Source organism: Schistocerca cancellata, chromosome 4 (assembly GCF_023864275.1).
Source record: "Schistocerca cancellata isolate TAMUIC-IGC-003103 chromosome 4, iqSchCanc2.1, whole genome shotgun sequence".
Taxonomy (NCBI): Eukaryota; Metazoa; Arthropoda; class Insecta; order Orthoptera; family Acrididae; genus Schistocerca; species Schistocerca cancellata.
In genome coordinates, this window is record NC_064629.1 from 717,298,385 (window position 1) to 717,319,816 (window position 21,432).

At 42.4% G+C, this 21,432-nt stretch overlaps 1 protein-coding gene across 2 annotated transcripts in view; it reads left to right on the plus strand.

The window, feature by feature from the left end:
* The window catches only part of LOC126183598 (protein turtle homolog B-like), a 454,143-nt gene that overhangs the window by 172,554 nt on the left and 260,157 nt on the right, over nucleotides 1-21,432 (plus strand). For both annotated transcript variants that reach the window (XM_049925703.1, XM_049925704.1), the window contains exon 2: nucleotides 16,698-16,840. In XM_049925703.1, coding sequence (XP_049781660.1) covers nucleotides 16,698-16,840 — 143 coding nt within the window. The remainder of the gene's footprint in view (nucleotides 1-16,697; nucleotides 16,841-21,432) is intronic.

Consider the following 21,432-nt stretch of genomic DNA (forward strand, 5'->3'; position numbering starts at 1 on the left):
CGGTGCCGAATGCGAGGATGCGCTGTTCCAAAGGAGTGATCCAGTTCCAGTAGGACCACTGATAGGCTCACTCGAGTCGAATTGTTCAGCAATGGTTTTCGCAACAGGCTAACGTCGATCTGATCGACTGGTTTGTGCGGGCGCTGGGCTTGAATCCCATGGAAAATTTATGGGCCAGAATGAAGCTTCGCGTGAGCTTACATTAACCAATGCCTACCGCACACCTGAACAACTGTGGTACCTAGTGCGGGATACATGGGAGAGGCTCGTGGACGGTGAGACACATTTTCAGAGGCTGACCGCGTCCAAGCCTCGTCGGATGAGACAGGTAATTGATGCCAGTGTTGGTGGAACTCATACTAGCCTCATCACTAATGTGCAGCTGTCCTGGTCTCACATTACCCGTCTTCATATTACAACATTTGATGTACACTGAGATGACAAAAGTCATCGGATACCTCCTAATATCGTGTCGGACCTGCAACTCAACGTGACATGGACTCAACAAGTCGTTGGAAGTCTTCTGCAGAAATATTGACCAATACTGCCTCTACAGCAGCCTATAACTGCGAAAATGTTGCCGGTGCAGGATGTTGTGCACGAGTTAATCTCTCGACTTTGTCTCGTAGATGTTCGGTGGGATTCATGTCGGGTGATCTCGTTGGCCAGATCAGTGTCTCGAATTGTCCGGAATGTTCTTCAAATCAATCGCGGACAATTGTGGCCCGGTGACATGGCATCATTGTTTGGGAACATGAAGTCCATGAATGGTTGCAAATGACCGAACATAATCATTCTCAGTCAATGATCCGTTCAGTTGGACCCAATCCATTCCATGTAAACACACCCCACACTATTATGAAGCCACCACGATCTTGCACAATGACTTGTTGACAACTTGGGTCGATGGCTTCGTGGGATCTGCGCCATACTCTACTATCACCTCTTGGCAACTGAAATCAGGACTCATCTGACCCGGCCACAGTTTTCCAGTCGTCTAGCATCCAACTGATATGGTTATGTTCCCAAGACAGTCGCTGCAGATGATGTTGTCCTGTTAGCAAAGGCACTCTCGTCGGTCGTCTACGGCATAGCCCATTAACGCCAAATTTCGCAGCACTGTCCTAACGGATACGTTCGTCGTAGTCCCCTCATTGATTTCTGCGGTTATTTCACGCAGTGTTGCTTGATTGTTAACACTGACAACTCTACTCAAACGCCGCTGCTCTCGGTAGTTAACAGAGGCCCGTCGGCCACTGCATCGTCCGTGGTGTGAACTAACGCCTGAAATTTGGTATTGTCGGCACACTCTTGATACTGTAGATCTCGGAATACTGAATTCCCTAACGATTTCCGAAGTGGAATGTCCCGTGCGTCTAGCTCCAACTACCTTCCTGCGCTCAAAGTCTGTTAACTCCCGTCGTGCGTCCATAATCACGACGGAAACCTTTTTCCACGAATCACCTGTGTACACATGACAGCTCTGCCAGTGCACTGCTCTTTTATACTTTGTGTATCGGTGCATATGGCTATCCCATGACATTTGTCACCTCAGTGTAACTGTATGTTACTTAGTTGGAGATCTAAGTGATCTCATTGTACTTGAAATTTGATTTGTTAAATTGATGGTGCTTAATACATATAAATGTAAAAAAGGCACAAACAAATAACTGTGAATCAAAATAGACATAGTATCCTAGTATGGGACGTCTCCGAAATCACTTAACATCGACCAGTAAACAGGTAAACCCTCAAATAATAATATTCTCTTCCTTACTGCCTCTGTAAAATTTTCTGCTTTTATTGTGCAAAAGTAGCGCAGTCAAGGTATAAAAAAGTTCTTTTTCAAGTTAACATTATTCGAGAGTCCCGGATAGGATGCCACGCACTATGTTCATTTCTTTATTTTACTCTTCAGAGAAACGACCAGTGCGAAGTATGAATTCAGTGTCTTCTTCTTCAGACTGCACATCTGAAACACTGTCCTCAAATTTCTGTCAGTTCCCGAATGACCGGAATATTGTGTTTTCTGTGTTTTTCTCTCTCTCTTTATTTTTCAAGAACAAAACTTTCGCTTCTGTCCCCTTTGGTTCCGCTACAGCTTTCTTCCCTTTGAATTGTTTCAAAGTTCCCCTCTATGGAGACGATTTTAACTACGAAACAGATTCAGAACCTGCTGATTCTAATAGAGCTGGTGGCACTTGATGTGGTTTGCTGATTTTGGGAGTTCACCGCATAGCATTTGGACTCACATTTACTGTGTTATGCCATCTTGTATGTCAAAGTCTGGTGCATTGCAAAGTCATATGCCCGTTACATGGGAAGAGTTCCGTTTTCTATAGGCTGTTCGTAGCATTTTCCATTATACCTACTCTCAAGTAGGCCACTCCAAGTAACCTAGTAATCAGAAATGAGTTTACTGCTTCACTTGGGTTATTTGCACACCAGATTTCTACTTCTTGTAACTAATGCAGTCTAAACGATGCCATAAATTCCACAAAAGACGCTTCATTTCACGCTTTGAATCTGGTATTAAACAGATGATGTCGATACGGTTTTCTCTTGCTTTGTCTGTCACACAAATGTGACATGATGCCCTCTACTATTAGCACAATAGGATCATCACTAGATGGCTTCAAAAAGTTCACAAACTTCTCATGCTACTTAGTAAAAATATGAGTCTGAAAACAGCTGCTAGGGTGGCAAGCTGCACTCATAATCATATGAATACTGGTTCAACAGCAACTCATCTTCAGATATTACAGCCGTACAAGCGCACACACCCGAAAAACTCGTGATTCAAAGCTTATAAAATCAAGGAGTCTGAGATTTTACTGTCATTACTCTACGCTTCAGGCGCTTTGAGAACTAAGTTCTGATACTTCCTAATAGAAATGAGCACTTACTTTAGTCAGAAACTAGCTGCCTCACATTAGCGAACTCTCCCATAGCAGACACGTTTCCTCTGTATTCAAAATCATGGGCAGTAATGATAATAGCATTTGGGTAAATTAAAAACAATGGCAAATCAGAACATAAATAGTCATTTTCTTAAAAGAAATTCTAATTGCACTAAGAAAATCCTAGTGCATTCTGTTATCTGGCGCCTGTAGTTTCATATCCACAGACCACCGAAATTTTCTTGAAAACTGAGAATTGAACCATAATTTACATTGGAGAACCATATTTTACGCTTGTCCTGTCAATTACAATGTAGTGCAATTTCCAACCTGCTTATCTCTTGCCGAATGTTATACAGTTCCAAACACGTTGTAATAAGTATTATCTGACAGAATTTAAGTGTCTTATTCAGATCTGTTACGCTGAATAGTTAAACTTATTTTTCCCAGCATATTTGTAATTTTACTTCAACACCAAAATTTATGAGCTCATAATTAAACTTTTTTCTCTCATACTCAGTGTTATCTTAATGATTTTTTCTGTTTCACCTGATTTTCTGTCTACTACTTACGTATAAAACTTCCTCTTCGTCAATTTTATTAGAATCTGATTGTTTTCGGTATTGAGAGCGATAGTGGATTTTAATGTTCCCGTATAATAGGATTAAAGGATTGGTGTTGAGATTCGTGCTTACAATTCAAAGTGAAAATTGTGAAAAAAAGTACGTCATTACCAGTTTCATTCGTAGCAAAGAATTGAAAGATTATTCGATTTGTTACTCAGTTCTACATTTGAAATACGAGTTACGTAACCTATAAAACTTTTCCAGAAGTTCGATTGATCGAAAATCACTTACTACTAAAGATAATAATATTCTCTTATGCTATAAAACGAATGCCTTTAAAAATATCTTGGATGAACTTCGTCTGAAATTTTGTGAGTTTTGTGATACAGTTTTCGTTAGCTCGTACAACAATAGTTCTTTTAAAAGTTAAAATAACATTCACCAGTGTCGTAAACTACAACAGAAAGGGTGTTGGCGTCTACCACGAGGCGGACGAAAAAATATTGACCAGATGACGAGAAGGCACTTTGTCCGTGAGCTATTTGTTCGCCGACGTCAAGGCCTGTTTCGTAATTCATCTTACCTGTCCGTCAAATCATTACACATTTCGTGGTCACTGTCGACATAATTTCCAATACTGCCTCTCGCTGGTATGATAATATGTTGCCGTTATAGTCCAAGATAGGCATTAACGGAGCGAAAGTGTTGCCACAATTTGTGACATGGCTGTACACACCGAGAATGTCCGACGTGGGACTTAGCCATTTTCCGCGCAAACAGTTTTATTTTGATGATTGTATGTAGTTGCATTATAAAAGATAATGCTACTCTTGCAGTAATCATAAAAGAAACTTTACCAATGACAGCCAGAGAAGATCTTGGTTGAGACTATTGTGAGCGCAGCTCTGTCAAATTTAATAATTCTTCGGGTATTGGCCGGCCAATCTACGCCATAACTAGGGTTGTTGGAGGCTCTACTGACCCTTGCGAGTTCCTGAGACGTCGATATTCCGGCACAGGTGAAAGATTGTTGGGGGTAGTTAACTGAAGGAATTCAGGCTATGACTTAAGGCACGAAACTTGACTAAATAGACAATAATATATACACTACAAACACAAGTGTTTCTATATCTATTTATTTAGCGATAATACATTGGCGAACTCTAGAATCAGAAGACTGGTTAGTACACGATTCAGTCCATAGCTGTTATTCAGCTGCTGCTCTGTGTAATCTTTTCACCAAAGTAAAAATCAGACCTTAGCAGCACATAAATTTTAATTTCAGTTTACCGGTTTCAATAGATTAATCTGTCACCTTCAGAAGTTTGATGCAGGCTTGAATCACATGCTAGCGCTGGTTTTGTAATGTTCTGTCAATGCTACAGCTCTTACTTTGTATGTATGTGTGACCACTTCACTTTAAGTAATCAGCCTGTCGCTTCCTATTCATCGCATATCCGAGTACTCTTTCAATGACGTCTTTATCGTCCAATCCTTATTTGATGTCGGTTTACCTAAGCTCTAGGCCTGTTTCAAACTTAGGAAGATGAACGACTAGTCTGCCTGAACCGGTTAAGTGAAATTAAAATTTTTGTGCAGCTGACGACAGATTTTTATTTTGATGAAGGAACAGGTTAGTATAACTGGAAGAGGAATTAAATAAGATGAAACAGGATGAATTAGGGTCATCAGAAGTGTCTCGAAAAACTGAAGACTACTAAGTGCTATACCGCCTACTGCACACCCCTGAGTTAAGCCCTCGTGAGTTCAATTCGATTTCTAAACTGAAGGAAACACTTCACGGCATTCGCTTCAGAACTGCTACAAATTCGTCGGGCAATAGACCGCACCGCTCGAACTGTGAACACAACTGGCACTGGTAAGAGTATCCTATGACTTCCATATCACTGGCAACGGCTTATACACAATGCTGGTGACTACTTTGAAAGTCAGTAAAACTTTGAAACACTTATCTATTTTGTACGAGCTGTAAATAAATAAAAAAAATGGCTCGGAGCACTATGGGACTTAACTTACGAGGTCATCAGTCCCCTAGAACTTAGAACTACTTAAACCTAACTAACATAAGGGCATCACACACATCCATGCCCGAGGCAGGATTCGAACCTGCGACCGTAGCGGTCGCGCGGTTGCGCGGTTCCAGACTGTAGCGCTTAGAACCGCTCGTCCACCCCGGCCGGCCCATCACCATATAAAATTACGATTATAATGTGTAGACGAAAGTGCAATTATTTATCAAAATAAATTTTACAATCAACAGTTAGTTGCAGGGATGTAAAAAGCAAATCAAAATGTCAAATGGAACGTGGAAGCTATTAAAGAGAAGGCGGGAGCTTGAAGCAAACGATAGTAGGGCCATGGTGGAATATGCAGAATTAAACAACACTATTCGTAAATGTTTAAAAGAGGATGTTAGAATATACAATGAAAATATGGCAAGAGAAAGCGATGCAAACGACGAATGTATTAAGAAGACAAAACAGAATTCTATACTAGGTAGATAACTTTCATGATTTACGACGGCAGATGGCAGGGGTAACTAACAATAACTAGAAAATCATGCAAGTACTCCAAACCTTCTTTCAATATTTGGATAGTTCAAGATATGAACAATTATGCAGTACGAAAAATTTTAACATTCTGAATGTAATGCCCATGCGAAGTGTGTGAATTCATTTGAGGAATGAAGAAAGGTAAAGCTCATATAGAGGATGATATTTCAGTAGCAGCTACTGAAGCTGGAGGAAAAGCTGTACAAAACTTTATCTCATTTTTGTGAAAATGGAAAGTTGCCCAAAACTGTACTAATACTGTAATTAATCTACTTCGAAAGAAAGAAGACAGACAAGATATAAAATAAATTTAGAGCTATCAGCCTCCTCTTCGTTCTTTACAAGATATTCACTAAATTTGCACCAAGCAGATAACAAAGAAGCATTGTAATCTGGCGAAGCAATAAGCAGATTTTGAGAGTAGATATGTCGTAATGCACCATTTGTGAATAGTTTACTAAATTGTAGAACTAAACAATGAGTATGTATGACCACTTATTCTAATGAAAAAATAAAATAAGACAAAAACTCTTAGATTGTTTGGAACACTTGGGGCCACTCGCTGTTAACTGTGTTGCAAATCTTCGATTAATTGCAACATAGCTCTGAGCAAATTTTGCACGATCTACACAGCTGCTCCAGCTTCTCTGCTGACTACAAACAACAAATCTAGGCTATTTTACTTTTTATTACAGCGTGATATGTACTTGCAGCCATCCACATGTCTGTCTTTCATGATATCTCTAAGTCATTCACGGGGAACATCTGGATGATTACTTCAGCAGAACTACAGACTAGGCCTTTCTGTTTATTTGAACAGAAGGGATACTGGTCCAACTCTACATATCTTCATGTGGAAGGAACATCAAAACTGAACTCTTCTTTGGCCGGCTCTGAGCACTATGGGACTCAACTGCTGAGGTCATTAGTCCCCTAGAACTTAGAACTAGTTGAACCTAACTAACCTAAGGACATTACAAACATCCATGCCCGAGGCAGGATTCGAACCTGCGACCGTAGCGGTCTTGCGGTTCCAGACTGCAGCGCCTTTAACCGCACGGCCACTTCGAAACTCTTCTTTCCCCCTCCTTACTTCTCTCCTTTCTTCTCCTCGTTCCTCGTCCCTTCCTTCCTGATCCTCAAAAATGTGCTCTTGGTATATAGAAAACATTTTTACTTAACTGTTAATGTAGAAATATTTGACGCTGACTTTATTGTGTGTAAAGAAATAATGAGCACTTGTTCACACAGCGAAGTCAGTGTCGAACTAACGTGCTCATTCTAAATTAACGTGTCCCATTTATACTCTGCAGTCTATTTGGTAATTCTATATTTCGGTTTTGACTTTGATGTGGAAAAGAAAACATTTCTTTCTAAAAGTTTATTTAGGAAAGCCGATTAGCTTGTTAGTCCAAAATAATTCTTTTCAGGCAGCGGCACAAATTTACGAAGATTGACGCATTTCTGTACACACATCCGCGAAATGAGAAAAGAAAGGCTCATCTTATAAAGAGACGGCTTTGTGGCACAAAGGAGGACAGGCGTTCCTGGTGAGCCTGGAGCACAAACGGTTCAGCTATAGTGTGAACACAATAGCAAACACGGAAGGCAGACTGATATACAGAAATAGGCAAACAGCGGGAATTAAAATGAGAGCGAAGGGCTCTGCACCAAGCGAAAGGTGTTGTAGAGGAATAAAAGCGGAGATGTGCGAATAGGATTCGCGTTCTGAGAGTTCCGTACAATCTTAATTATGTATATATGTAGCTGATCTGTACGTTTTGGTACGTGAGTTTGCGAGTATCAGCATATGTGACATAAATGGCCATATCTTTTGATTGCATTGATTTAGAAACTTAAGTTCTTTACACCGCTCCTCCTTTACAGAGGAATAACTGCACTTCACACACTCACGTGGCTGTCTGGACAGTCCTAGTTGGACGTACCATAATTCCCTCTCTCTGACACAATCTGAGCTCATTCGTTGACATCAGTAAGTAGTTATTTCTCTCCTTGGAGATTAGCAATGCCTCCTACTTTTCACCTGTACAAATTTGCCCTTGGATTCCCGTTTTACAGGGTAGGGTTGGATCATGAAACACTGATTGTGCACATCCACACTTTCCACTGGGAACCAAACCAATAAATGAACCTGTCTCCATCGGTTTGAATCTCGACTGTTGCCGTATACCAAAATAATGACAAACTCTGTTCCGTTGGTTCTGCTATATGCTATAGTTCAGCCGTTAATTCTTGTTGAACCTTCCGCAGGCCAGCTAGAAATTTCCTTGGAGGTAGCAATGTAGGACTTAATTGTCTGTGTACTTCATGGTGTACTGCCTCCTGCCACGTTGCATCACCTAGGCTGTCTGTCAGGGATCGTAGCAACAGTCTTACATCTAGTAAGAATAGTCGAGCTTGTTCCGCGTCAAAATCCCGCTTGATTGTTCCTATAGTTGTCTTCATATACTCTGTTAATTCCGCAGTTAATTCTCGTATATTGCTGGTGTTATTCAACTAACCTTGCTCCAGATTTTCGACCTGTGTGGTACGCCACTCCACTGTCTTTCTATTGCTATGCGCTACTCCCCGTAACTGCCTCCCAGCGTCTTATTTAATTCCTGGATGTTGTCATTAACTGCTGTTTCAAACATCGTCTTCAGCAACTTTATACCAGCATCCAGTCATCCCCTCTTCCGTCGCATCAGCGTACGTGGAGCTAAATACAGCACTTGGCACAACAGATCCCTTAATCGCTCATATTCCTTAACTTCCAGCTTAGAAATGAATCCCGGCGAATGTCTCTTCCAATCTTCGTATCTCATCTGTTACTTCCCATATATTTTATGTTAGCCTTAATGATCACAGGTGACTTGTTAACACGACGTCCTCCTGCCTGGAAAGCAACACTACACTTCTGCTTAGAGTAATTGGTTTCGTAGTGCGTCCATTACTTCTCCTCGAAAAGATGCAGTATCCTCAGAATGTTTGTATCCATCCTGGACTTTCTCGATGGTAACGCCACATGCGGAAAGGAATTCGCATCATTCTCCCTTCCCCTCTCGCAAGGTTCAAATGGCTCTAAGCACTATTCTCGTATATTGCTGGTGTTATTCAACTAACCTTGCTAAGGTCATCAGTCATCTAGACTTAGAACTACTTAAACCTAACTAACCTAAGGACATCACACACATCCATGCCCGAGGCAGGATTCGAACCTGCGACCGTAGCAGCAGCGCGGTTCCGGACTGAAGCGCCTAGAACCGCTCGGCCACAGCGGCCGGCCTCTCGCAAGGGTAGTCGTACATAGTTCATTATTACATCAGGTACCGTATTACAGAAGCATATAGAAGCATATTACCGTCCACTTGCTAACTAATTATCTATCACAAAACTTAACAACAATGCAACATAACCCACAAAATCACAACAACTCCATCATAATACGACAATGACTGAACTATCACGTATTTTGTCACAAAACCATTTACATCATCAGCCAATTCAATCATTAAATGATGTGGCCTCTTCGAATCGTGGATTCAAGTAGGCTTTCAGCAGTCTTCTCCAAGTGGGCCGGTCTCGGGCAGTTCTCTGCCAGGTGTTACCAGCGATCGTCTTGGTGTCTGTCCCATCTGTCTGGCGGTCTTCCTCTAGGCCTCCGGTGCTCTCTCTGATTCCACTCCAGTACTAGCTTCGTCCATCTGTTGTCTATTCTTCTTGCGACGTGGCCAGCCCACTGCCATTTCAAGGAACCTACTGTCTCTAAGATGTCATTAACCTTCGTCACAGACCGGATGTCATCTGCCCTTTTCCTGTCCTTTCTTGTATAGCCCAGCATTGATCTCTCCATGGCTCTCTGTGCTGTCCTAAGTTTCCCTTTTGTAAATGAGTTCAGTGTCCATGTCTCGCAGCCATACGTCATCACAGGAAGAATGCATTGATCAAATACTGCTTTCTTCAAATTTACTGGCATTTTTGGCCTGAATACTTTTGAATTCTTCCCAAATGCTTGCCAGCCAAGCTTGATGCGTCGATAGATTTCTGGCCTAATGTCTCCCTTCATATTTATAATCTGGCCAAGGTAGACATATTCACTGACCTCTTCTAGTAGACTGTCCTTGACTTTCACATCTCCAGCTGGGTCCCATTTGTTGGACATTACTTTTGTTTTGGAAAGGTTCATGTTCAAGCCAACCAGCTGACATTCCAATGCAAGATCTGTAACTAAGTTTTGGAGCTCTGCGAAGTCTTTGGTCAGTAAAGCAATATCATCAGCAAATCTCAAGTTGGTAAGCCTTCTTCCATTAACTCTAATTCCCTTACCTTCCCAGCTCAGCTTTAACATAGCCATTTCCAATACAGCAGAGAACAGTTTTGGCGAGATGGGATCGCCTTGCTTGACACCCCTCATGATGCGGAATTCTTTAGTTGATTCGCCGATGTTAGCATAAGCTGAAGAATTCTCGTAGATTTTCCTGAGCACTTCAGTGTATGCTGCTCCCACTCCTTGCTCACTCAAACCATTTATATACATCGCACAATCCGATATCTACTTGTAACGACCTAACGGTTCAATTTCATATCGTCAGCTCTGCTAATCTCGATCACTGAAAACGGTCTCTAGCACCTTCTCCTCACTACCTCACGCCCTTACCTTTTAAAAAAGTTGAATGTTCTCACACATGTAATTAACTAGTTAAAATTGTGTGCCTTTATTAATTAAGTAATCACTCTCATTTATAGATAAATTACGGTGTCTTTTTATTAATTACTTTAGCTGGAACCATATGCCGAAAATGGAAAAGTTGTAGAATAAACTATCAACGATTTTTAAATAACTAAAAGCTGGAGATCTATTTTGGTTGTTCTTATTTGTACACTATACTAACCAGCTAATAACTGAAATGCTTTACAGTGTGCCTAGTATGTCATACAGCTGTGACATGGGCAAACGGAATCCGAACACCCCAGGCAATGTAAACTGGCCATTAATTAACACTTCACTTCCTACCTGCTTTGACATCTTCAATTTTTGTAGTCCTGTCTTCCTCAGTTGCGTGTAATATTACGGTATACTGATTATTTTTACTTTATGGAGCGTCTGACTACAACTGAATGAAACAATTTTCGTGCCATACGCTCTTCGCCTTTATTTTCTGCAAGGTATCTTCAGTGGCAGGTTGCGTGGACGATTTTCTACATATTACGTTCCTATTGCATTTTTGGTGTTCAGTTCCTCGTGCTGTGAAATTTGGGGAAAAAACCGCAAATTGCCATTTATAAGAAGAGGAACAACACCAAAAATGCAATACGAGCGTAATATGTAGAAAATCATCAACGCAACCTGCCACTGAAGATGCCTTGGCATGAAAGTTGTTTCATTCAGTTGTAGTCAGACGGTCCATAAAGTAAAACTATCAGTATACCGTAATACCTGCTTTGATCTTTTTCTCCAGTATCCACGATGGGTACAGTGCAGTTCATGCATATCCAGCAAAGGCAAGAGCTGCTACTTACCGTGAAATGTTCCAACTAAATTTTAGTATAGCTAATAACTTAAGTGTTTCCTTTGTTTTTAAAAGTTCAACTGCCTCAAAATTTCGTTAAAGACGTTAGCTCTAATTTTGAAAGTGCGTTCTAGAACTGTATAAAGAAACATAAACTATGAATGCTTTAATTAAAATTTATTGTGCCTTGAGACATGGGAACATAGTGTCATGCTACTTTACCTGAATATTTACCGAGGGAAAGGACTGTATGTACCTTACAAAACTCTTCAATATGTAGTCAGCAGATTACTATAACTGTAAATGTGTTGGAAAACTAAAATGGTGAAGATACACGCAGTTAAACTGCAAGAATTATTTCATTATTACTATTACTACTAGTGTAGAGAAATGGATGCTTACAGTTTGGTGTTAACATAGCAATTACCATTGACTGTAAAATATCTAACATTTATTACTGTCATAAAATAATTCTGTTAAGCTCACTGGTAATCTTTGTGTAATCTTTCAACAGTAACAAGAACAATTAATACCATTTCTCATTACTTACAAATTGCAAAATATTTTTGCTTACATCAGTTATTATTCATAATGCTTAACTATTACTGCTGGGTTGGCTTTTAATCAGCAAGATCACTTTTCATAACAAATACTTCAGTAACACTTCTCTTACTTTGTTGGCTAACTAAATGTTTACCTAATGGAAGCAAAAGATCGTATTCTGACTTAATAGATGCTATATACCGATTATTATACTGTGTGGCTTAAGGCCTTCGCTATATGACAACTTTGAACTAAACTGTAAGACATTCTATCCGTAAAAGTTCACTGTTATCAAGTATTATGAAGCAGTAGTAACTTTACTTTTATAAATTATTAAATAATGTTCTTTATATGCAATCACTGAGTTACTGGAATTAATACGTTGTTTCTCGGAAACAAGCAAACACTAACCATCTTTAATTCATTTATTATTGCTAATACACAGATCTTCTTACTTAAAGTTTTAAAAAAAGCAGTAGTCAGATCTTGCCTTATTGAGTTCGTAGTCGACGACTTTTGTGCTCAGATAATTGTTACATTTTTATGTGGCTTCATGTGCTTTTGATCATGTAGAAATAACTAATTCGTTCTTGGTGTGATCATTCATGTAACATGAAGCGACGAAGTGACAAAGAAATTGTATTTTTGCTATACAGGCAAATAAAAAGATGTGTGCCGTTAAAAATATACTGGCTATTTAATTAAATATGATGTGAAGCTTGAGGCTTGTGAGAAGTGTTTGAAAATGGTCGACGGTCGAATTTAGCTAATAGCACAGACAATAAATAGATTACAGCCTGCATGGATCATGTTTCCGTTGTTTAAACATACTGAGGCTGTGGACCCGCACAAGAACAACATTCTGTTTTCGACTACGTTATCAGTGCACTGTCAAAGCTGAAATTTATTCTGTGTTTACATCTCACTCACGATGTAAGATATATTTCAGTGTTCTTCACTAGTATTGTTCCTTTGACAACGACAGTCAATTAATACACACCATGTGATGAAAAGTATCCGGACACCTGGCTGAAAATGACATACAAGTTCGTGGCGCCCTCCATCGGTAATGCTGGAATTCAATATGTTGTTGGCCCACCGTTAACCTTGGTGACAGCTTCCACTCTCGCAGGCACACGTTCAGTCAGGTGCTGGAAGATTTCTTGGAAAATGTGCTGCACTCCACACAACGTTTTTGCACTGTTCAATTGTCCAATTTTCACGCTCTGTACACCAAGCGAGGCGTCGTTTGGCATTTTCCGGCGTGATGTGTGGCTTATGAGCAACCTCTCGACCATGAAATCCAAGTTTTCTCACCTCCCGCCTAACTGTCATATTACTTGCAGTGGATCCTGATACAGTTTGGAATTACTGTGTGATGGTCTGGATAGATGTCTGAGTATTACACATTACAATCATCTTCAACTGTCGGCGTTCTCTGTCAGTCAACAGACGAGGTCGTCCTGTACGCTTTAGTGCTGTACGTTTCCCTTCATGTTTCCTCTTCACTATCACATCGGAAACAGTGGACCTAGCGAGGTTTAGGAGTGTGTAAATCTCGCGTACAGACGTATGACACAAGTGACACCCAATCACCTGACCACGTTCAAAGTCCGTGAGTTCCGCGGAGCGCCCCATTCTGCCCTCCCACGATGTCTAATGACTACTGAGGTCGCGGATATGGAGTACCTTGCATTAAGTGGCAGCACAATGCACCTAATATGAAAAACGTATGTTTCTGGGCGTTTCCGAATACTTTTGATATATATATATATATATCTGTGTGTGTGTGTGTGTGTGTGTGTGTGTGTCTAATAGAAAAAAAGGCATTTCACATAAGTCGGTGTTTATAAAAGCCATGCTTGATTTTCAGACAGAGGAAAAACAGAAACAACAGCTTCTACCTTCAACGATATTATTGAATCATGAAATGTATTCGCAGTTGCGACAATCAACTATATGATGGACACATTCCATTACCTTGGAGATTTGCACCTCAATTTGGTCCTACGGAACTAGACGTGTAAAATAAAATAAAATAAATGGAATGACGACAGCGAAAATTTATGCCGGACCGGGACTCGAACCCAGATTTCTCGCTTTACGCTATCGGTCACTTTAATCGCTTTAGTAATCCACATGCCGTCATTCATGCGTCACAACCAGCACTCGTACACATTATGTAATTTCCATGGGGGCGGGCATTTTAAAGGCAATTCGCTGCCTGGTATCGGCGGATAAATACGATACTGCAAAAGGGAGAAAGGAAGGTGAAGTTAACCATCCCATCGACAGAGATGTCATTAGAGACAGAGCACAAGTTCGAATTGTGTCAGGGATGGGGAAGAAAATCGGCCGAGCCCTTTCAAGGGAACCATCCCGGAATTAGCCTGGAGCGATCTATGGAAATCACGAACAACCTAAATAGGAATGGCCGGACGCGGGTTTGAACCTTCGTTCACCCGAATGCGAGTCCAGTGTTCTAACCACTGCGCCACCTCGCTCGGTACGATAATGCAGTGCCTGTGTTGTTAAGAAATACGATGGAAAGTTCCTTCGAACATGCATGCGTGTACGAAGTAAGAAGAACGATGCAATGTCCTTTCGGACATGTATGCAGGTCCGAAGGAACTTTGCAGCGCACTTCATAACAGCACAGGCACTGAGAGATTATTAACGTAGTGTAATTCGATAAATTTTGCTGTGTAATTATTTTGAAACAGCAAATAGCTGCATTCCTTTTGTCAGTATATGTCTGTTTCATATTTCTTTTCAGTATTAACATCAGGACCCATCTCAAATGACCTCAGAGTGTTCCTTCAACTGGGGACAAATATATTGTTGTTGTTATTGTTGTTGTTGTTGTTGTGGTCTGAAGCCAGAAGAATCATTTTATGCACGTCACCACGGTATTCTGTTCTCTGGAAGTCTCTTCATCTGTACAAAACTGCTGTAACTTACATCCAAGTGATCCTTAGTACTGTAATCATCTCTTGGCCTCCCTCTTCAGTTTTTACCCCCTATTATTTCCTCCATTACCAAACTGGCGATTCCTTCTTCTACTCAAGTTACCCCATAAATTTCTTTTTTCTCCAATTCGGTTCAGTACCACCGTATTCGTTGCCCGAACTACCCACTTTATCTTCAGCATTCTTCTTTAGAACCAATATTCAAAAGCTTCTATTCTCTTGTTGTCTGAACCGCTTATCTGTCACCTTTCACTTCCACAAAAGGCTACACTCTACACAAATGCCTTCAGAAAAGACTCCCTAACCATTAAATTTATATTACATATTTACATTTCTTGTTTCTCAGAAATACTTTTCTTGTAATTGCCAGTATGCATTTTATGTCTTCTCAACCTCAGTCATTATCAGTTATTTTACTGCCCATATAGCAAAACTCCTACATTATTCTTTAGTCTCATTTCCTAATCTAATTCCCTTAGCATCGCCTAATTTAATTCGATTATCCCTGTTCTGCTTTTGTTACTGTTCATCTTATATCCTCCTTTCACGACACAGTACATCCCTCTCAACTGCTCTTCCACGTCCTTTGTCGTATCTCAGGTTTGCTGATGACGCCGTAATTCTGCCATAGTTTTTATTTCTTTTCCCTGAACTTCAGTTCCCTTTCCACCGAGCGAGGTGGCGCAGTGGGTAGCACACTGGACTCGCATTCGTGTGGATGACGGTTCAAACCCGTCTCCGGCCATCCTGATTTAGGTTTTCTGTGATTTCCATGAATCGTATCAGGCAAATGCCTGGATGGTTCCTTTGAAAGGGCAGGGCCGGTTTCCTTCCCAGTCCTTCCCTAATCCGAGCTTGTGCTCCGTCTCTAATGACCTCGTTGTCGATGGGACGTTAAACACCAATCTCCTCCTTCCCTTTCCAAATTGCTCCTTGGCTTCTTTTATTGCTTGCCCAGTGTATAGACAGTCCGCCCTCGGTAGCTAAGTGATGCCAGAACGGTAGCTCAGTGTGTTCGGTCAGAGAGGCGCTGGCCCTCTGTAATAAAAAAAAAACTGAGTAAAGGAATCAATGATCAACTTGAACGGATGTCCTATGACGTCCACCCAGACCACACGCAACTAACATTACGGAACAAAATAAAAAAAAAAAAATAAATAAATAAAAAAGTGGTCAGCGAGACACAATGTCAATCATAGGGCCCGGGTTTGATTCCTGGCTGAGTGGGAGATTTTCTCCGCTCAGCGACTGGGTGTTGTATTGTCCTAATCATCATCATTTCATCCCCATCGACGCACAAGTCGCTGAAGTGGCGCCAAATCGAAAGACTTGCACCCGGCGAACGGTCTACCCGACGGGAGGCCCTAGTCGCACGACATTTATTTTTAGTGTACAGACTAAGTGACGTAGGGGATACGCTACTACCCTATCCCACTCCCTTCTCAACGACTGTTTCGCTTTCATGTCCTCCGACTATTATAACAGCAGTCTGGTTTCTGTACGGGTTCTAAATAACCTTTCGCACCCTGTATTTGTTCTATCTTGCAGAAGTTACAGTACGGTTTTGGATCTCAGGGAAAGGTACTGAAGTGCTCCGACTGACAGGTTCTGAGAAAGTGTTCTGTTATGTTTGCAGGCGGTGGTCGCGAGGCGGAGCCGCCGCAGCCGCAGACGCAGCCGGAGCCGTCTTTCGACCCGTCGACGCCGCTCAACGTGACAGCGCTGGTCGGAAAATCTGCGAGACTCACCTGCCGAGTTCGCAATCTGGGCAATCGCACGGTAAGTCGCTGCGCGTCACCAATCTCGTGTACTATCCCACCACTGTATTATTGCACTTGGTCACCCGTAGCCGTTATCGGAAACACGCGGTGACGTTACAGTAAACAAGTGCAGTGGTGACGAAGGAAAGCGCATTGCACTGTGCCTGCTTTCAGACAGCTGTGCATACAATATGAAGTGGTTCAGCACGTCCTGGTGAATATCAGTATAACAGCTCATCATAAGCCCAGTCCCGTCCTCACTCCCAGGTGCAATAATACTGTGGTCGACTAATAGCAGCCTCTGTCCGCTAAGCATGCTAAGGACATGACCAGCGTCTCAGCACCGCCATGTTTACGCCCGAGAAACGAGGTAGGGAGGAAACAATAACGTACACTCTTGTATTCTTACAAGCTGAATGCGTGCAAACTACACGTTTATAGTCCAATACCCTGCTTAGCACAACAACTAAACACTGACCGTCAGTTTTTTTGGTCAACATTTGAGTAGTGAGAAACCGTGAAAGTCTTAGAAATTACACAATGAATTTTTGTGCGAATTTTCATATCCAAACGAAGAGTAGGCAATGGACGAAGTGGGTAGTAAATGGATCAGCGCGAGTTTTAATTTTGCAAAGAAATACTTAATTGCTTAAAAGTAATAAGGGAAACAAACACTAAATTTAGTGGTTTCTGAAAAAAAATTGAAAAACAAGCATGTTAAATATTTTGTGAAATAATTTGCGTCAAAGCATGAAATAAAATAGATTAGAAAAAATATTTGACTCGCCTTTGAATGATGCTCGAAAATCATGTACAACAAATGAAGTGGTGATTGAGAATTTAAGGTTCAGTGTTTGGCTTAGAGTTTCAAAGAGTACTACAGGATATGTGTCTGGTGGATTATGTAGGCCACAAGACAAATATTGTAAAGTGCTCCACAAAATTCTAAGTTAAACTGTGTATTTTACGTTCTCAATTGGCGCCACGTTTGCTGTACATGATTTTGAGCATCATTCAAAGGTGCGCAAAGGTTTACCTAAACAATTTTATTTCATGCTTTTAGATAAAATCATTTCAAAAACATTTTACCATTTTTTTTCAAAACAAAATTTTTCACATTAAAACACGCACACTACCATTCTGAAAAATTTACCCATATTGTAATGTGTGTGAATCAACAATTCGTCTAAATAAACCACAGGCTTCTTTAATTCTGAGGATTAATTTTTCATAGTAATCTAACGTAAAGTACCTTTTTCGAAATTATGTAGACGCATTCGTAAATGGTAATACGTTTATTTTGACAAATTTTTTAATCAAATATAAGAAACAGGAAAGAAATTTCCGTCTAGTTACAGTTCTAGCCTCGAAGTTGCAATGGTTAAATGTTCGTCCCACAGAAAACAGCTCCACTCACATTTCGCTGATTTCTTCTGCTACAGTACGGTCCACACGCCTGGCCTGACAAAATGGATAACGTTCTTCAGCTACATACATCTTTAGCGGAAACTAGCCGCACTACATGCCTCTACAGGTTGCCTCAGATATTTTCTGGTATTATTTTCACAGAGCTATTGATCGATAGATACACTCCTGGAAATGGAAAAAAGAACACATTGACACCGGTGTGTCGGACCCACCATACTTGCTCCGGACACTGCGAGAGGGCTGTACAAGCAATGATCACACGCACGGCACAGCGGACACACCAGGAACCGCGGTGTTGGCCGTCGAATGGCGCTAGCTGCGCAGCATTTGTGCACCGCCGCCGTCAGTGTCAGCCAGTTTGCCGTGGCATACGGAGCTCCATCGCAGTCTTCAACACTGGTAGCATGCCGCGACAGCGTGGACGTGAACCGTATGTGCAGTTGACGGACTTTGAGCGAGGGCGTATAGTGGGCATGCGGGCGGCCGGGTGGACGTACCGCCGAATTGCTCAACACGTGGGGCGTGAGGTCTCCACAGTACATCGATGTTGTCGCCAGTGGTCGGCGGAAGGTGCACGTGCCCGTCGACCTGAGACCGGACCGCAGCGACGCACGGATGCACGCCAAGACCGTAGGATCCTACGCAGTGCCGTAGGGGACCGCACCGCCACTTCCCAGCAAATTAGGGACACTGTTGCTCCTGGGGTATCGGCGAGGACCATTCGCAACCGTCTCCATGAAGCTGGGCTACTGTCCCGCACACCGTTAGGCCGTCTTCCGCTCACGCCCCAACATCGTGCAGCCCGCCTCCAGTGGTGTCGCGACAGGCGTGAATGGAGGGACGAATGGAGACGTGTCGTCTTCAGCGATGAGAGTCGCTTCTGCCTTGGTGCCAATGATGGTCGTATGCGTGTTTGGCGCCGTGCAGGTGAGCGCCACAATCAGGACTGCATACGACCGAGGCACACAGGGCCAACACCCGGCATCATGGTGTGGGGAGCGATCTCCTACACTGGCCGTACACCACTGGTGATCGTCGAGGGGACACTGAATAGTGCACGGTACATCCAAACCGTCATCGAACCCATCGTTCTACCATTCCTAGACCGGCAAGGGAACTTGCTGTTCCAACAGGACAATGCACGTCCGCATGTATCCCGTGCCACCCAACGTGCTCTAGAAGGTGTAAGTCAACTACCCTGGCCAGCAAGATCTCCGGATCTGTCCCCCATTGAGCATGTTTGGGACTGGATGAAGCGTCGTCTCACGCGGTCTGCACGTCCAGCACGAACGCTGGTCCAACTGAGGCGCCAGGTGGAAATGGCATGGCAAGCCGTTCCACAGGACTACATCCAGCATCTCTACGATCGTCTCCATGGGAGAATAGCAGCCTGCATTGCTGCGAAAGGTGGATATACACTGTACTAGTGCCGACATTGTGCATGCTCTGTTGCCTGTGTCTATGTGCCTGTGGTTCTGTCAGTGTGATCATGTGATGTATCTGACCCCAGGAATGTGTCAATAAAGTTTCCCCTTCCTGGGACAATGAATTCACGGTGTTCTTATTTCAATTTCCAGGAGTGTATTTTATGCGTGAGAAGTTCAGTACACTGTCCGTTGTTTGATGCAAAAACACCGCCAGGCCCGTGATAATCTTAAGTTACAGTTTCGACACTCGCACACAGTCACAGTCACTCGTAATAGTCAGCTTATGGTATGCAGCAGAACCAGTTACGAAAAAGGTTATAAAATGGACTTCTGTGACAGAATGCTCACTCAAGTGTTACACAAATTGACGCCTCGAATATTCAGCTCTCGGTCCCGACTTGTACAATACACCACGCCGATTTTAGTTATTCACAAGTCACAGTTTGCACATAAAAACCATAATTCCTCACATCCGCCTCTAGCAAGCGTGCACGTGAGCACTCCAAGGCCAAGTTTAACTCATAATTTCGCAAATTATTACATCTATTCAGAGCTCCTAATACACACATCCGTAGCTTGTTTGTCCGTCTTTGAAACGAAATACATCACTGATTATGCGTATCACGATAAAAATGGCTCTGATCACTATGGGACTTAACATCTGAGGTCATCAGTCCCCTAGAACTTAGAACTACTTAAACCTAATTAACCTAAGGACATCACACACATCCATGCCCGAGACAGGATTCGAACCTGCGACCGTAGCAGTCGCGCGGTTCCAGACTGAAGCGCCTAGAACCGCTCGGCCACATCGGCCGGCTATGCGTATCACGGATCCAGTAGTTTTTTTGGTAGGTTTCCAGAGGTATGTGGCATTAGATGTCAACGCAAAGGTCGTGTAAATAACGGACCGCTGATTTGCGTCCGCGGTGGCGGCCCCCGATAGTGACCCATATGGGTTCCATAGGATTTATATCAGACGAATTTGGTCACCGAGACATCAACGTGAGTTCACTGTAATGCACCTCAAACTATTGCAGCACAGTTCTGGCTCCGAGACACAGACAATTATACTGCTGAAAGATGTCATTGCCGTCGGGGAAGACATCAAGCATGAAGGGATTCAGGTAGCCCGCAGCTGTCAGCGTGTCTTAGATAACTAACACAGGTCCCACGTAAGCGCAGAAGAATGTCTCCCGTTACATAATACTGCTCCCATCATCAGCCTACACGTTTCGACCCCCGTTCACCACAATTACGGCGTTTGTGGAGACGACTATCGTCCTAGTGTAGCAAAAATGTGATTCGCCAGAAGAGCCGACACGTTTCCGTTGATCGACGGTCGAATCCCGATGGTTCCGAGTCCACTGGAATCGTAATTGACGATGTCGTTGGGTAAACATGTGAATACGTAGGGATGGTTTCCTGCAGATCCCCATATTCAACAATGTACGATGAACGGTGTGCTCCGAAACACTTGGGCGTGCACCAGAATTGTGCTCTTTCGGCAGAGACGCCACAAATCATGATCTATCCTACTTTACAGAGCAGACAAATCTCCGAACCCCTAGTTCTGTGAGGAGTCGTGGACGTCCAACCATTTGGCGTCTAGTGGTGATTTCACTGTCCTCCTACCTCTTCCCGTAGATGATCACAGCAGTAGCACGTAAACATTCGACCAGCTTCGCCGTTTTAGAGAAACTCGTTCTCAGGCTTTGTGTGATAATAATCTGTCCTTTCACAAAGTCGCTTATCT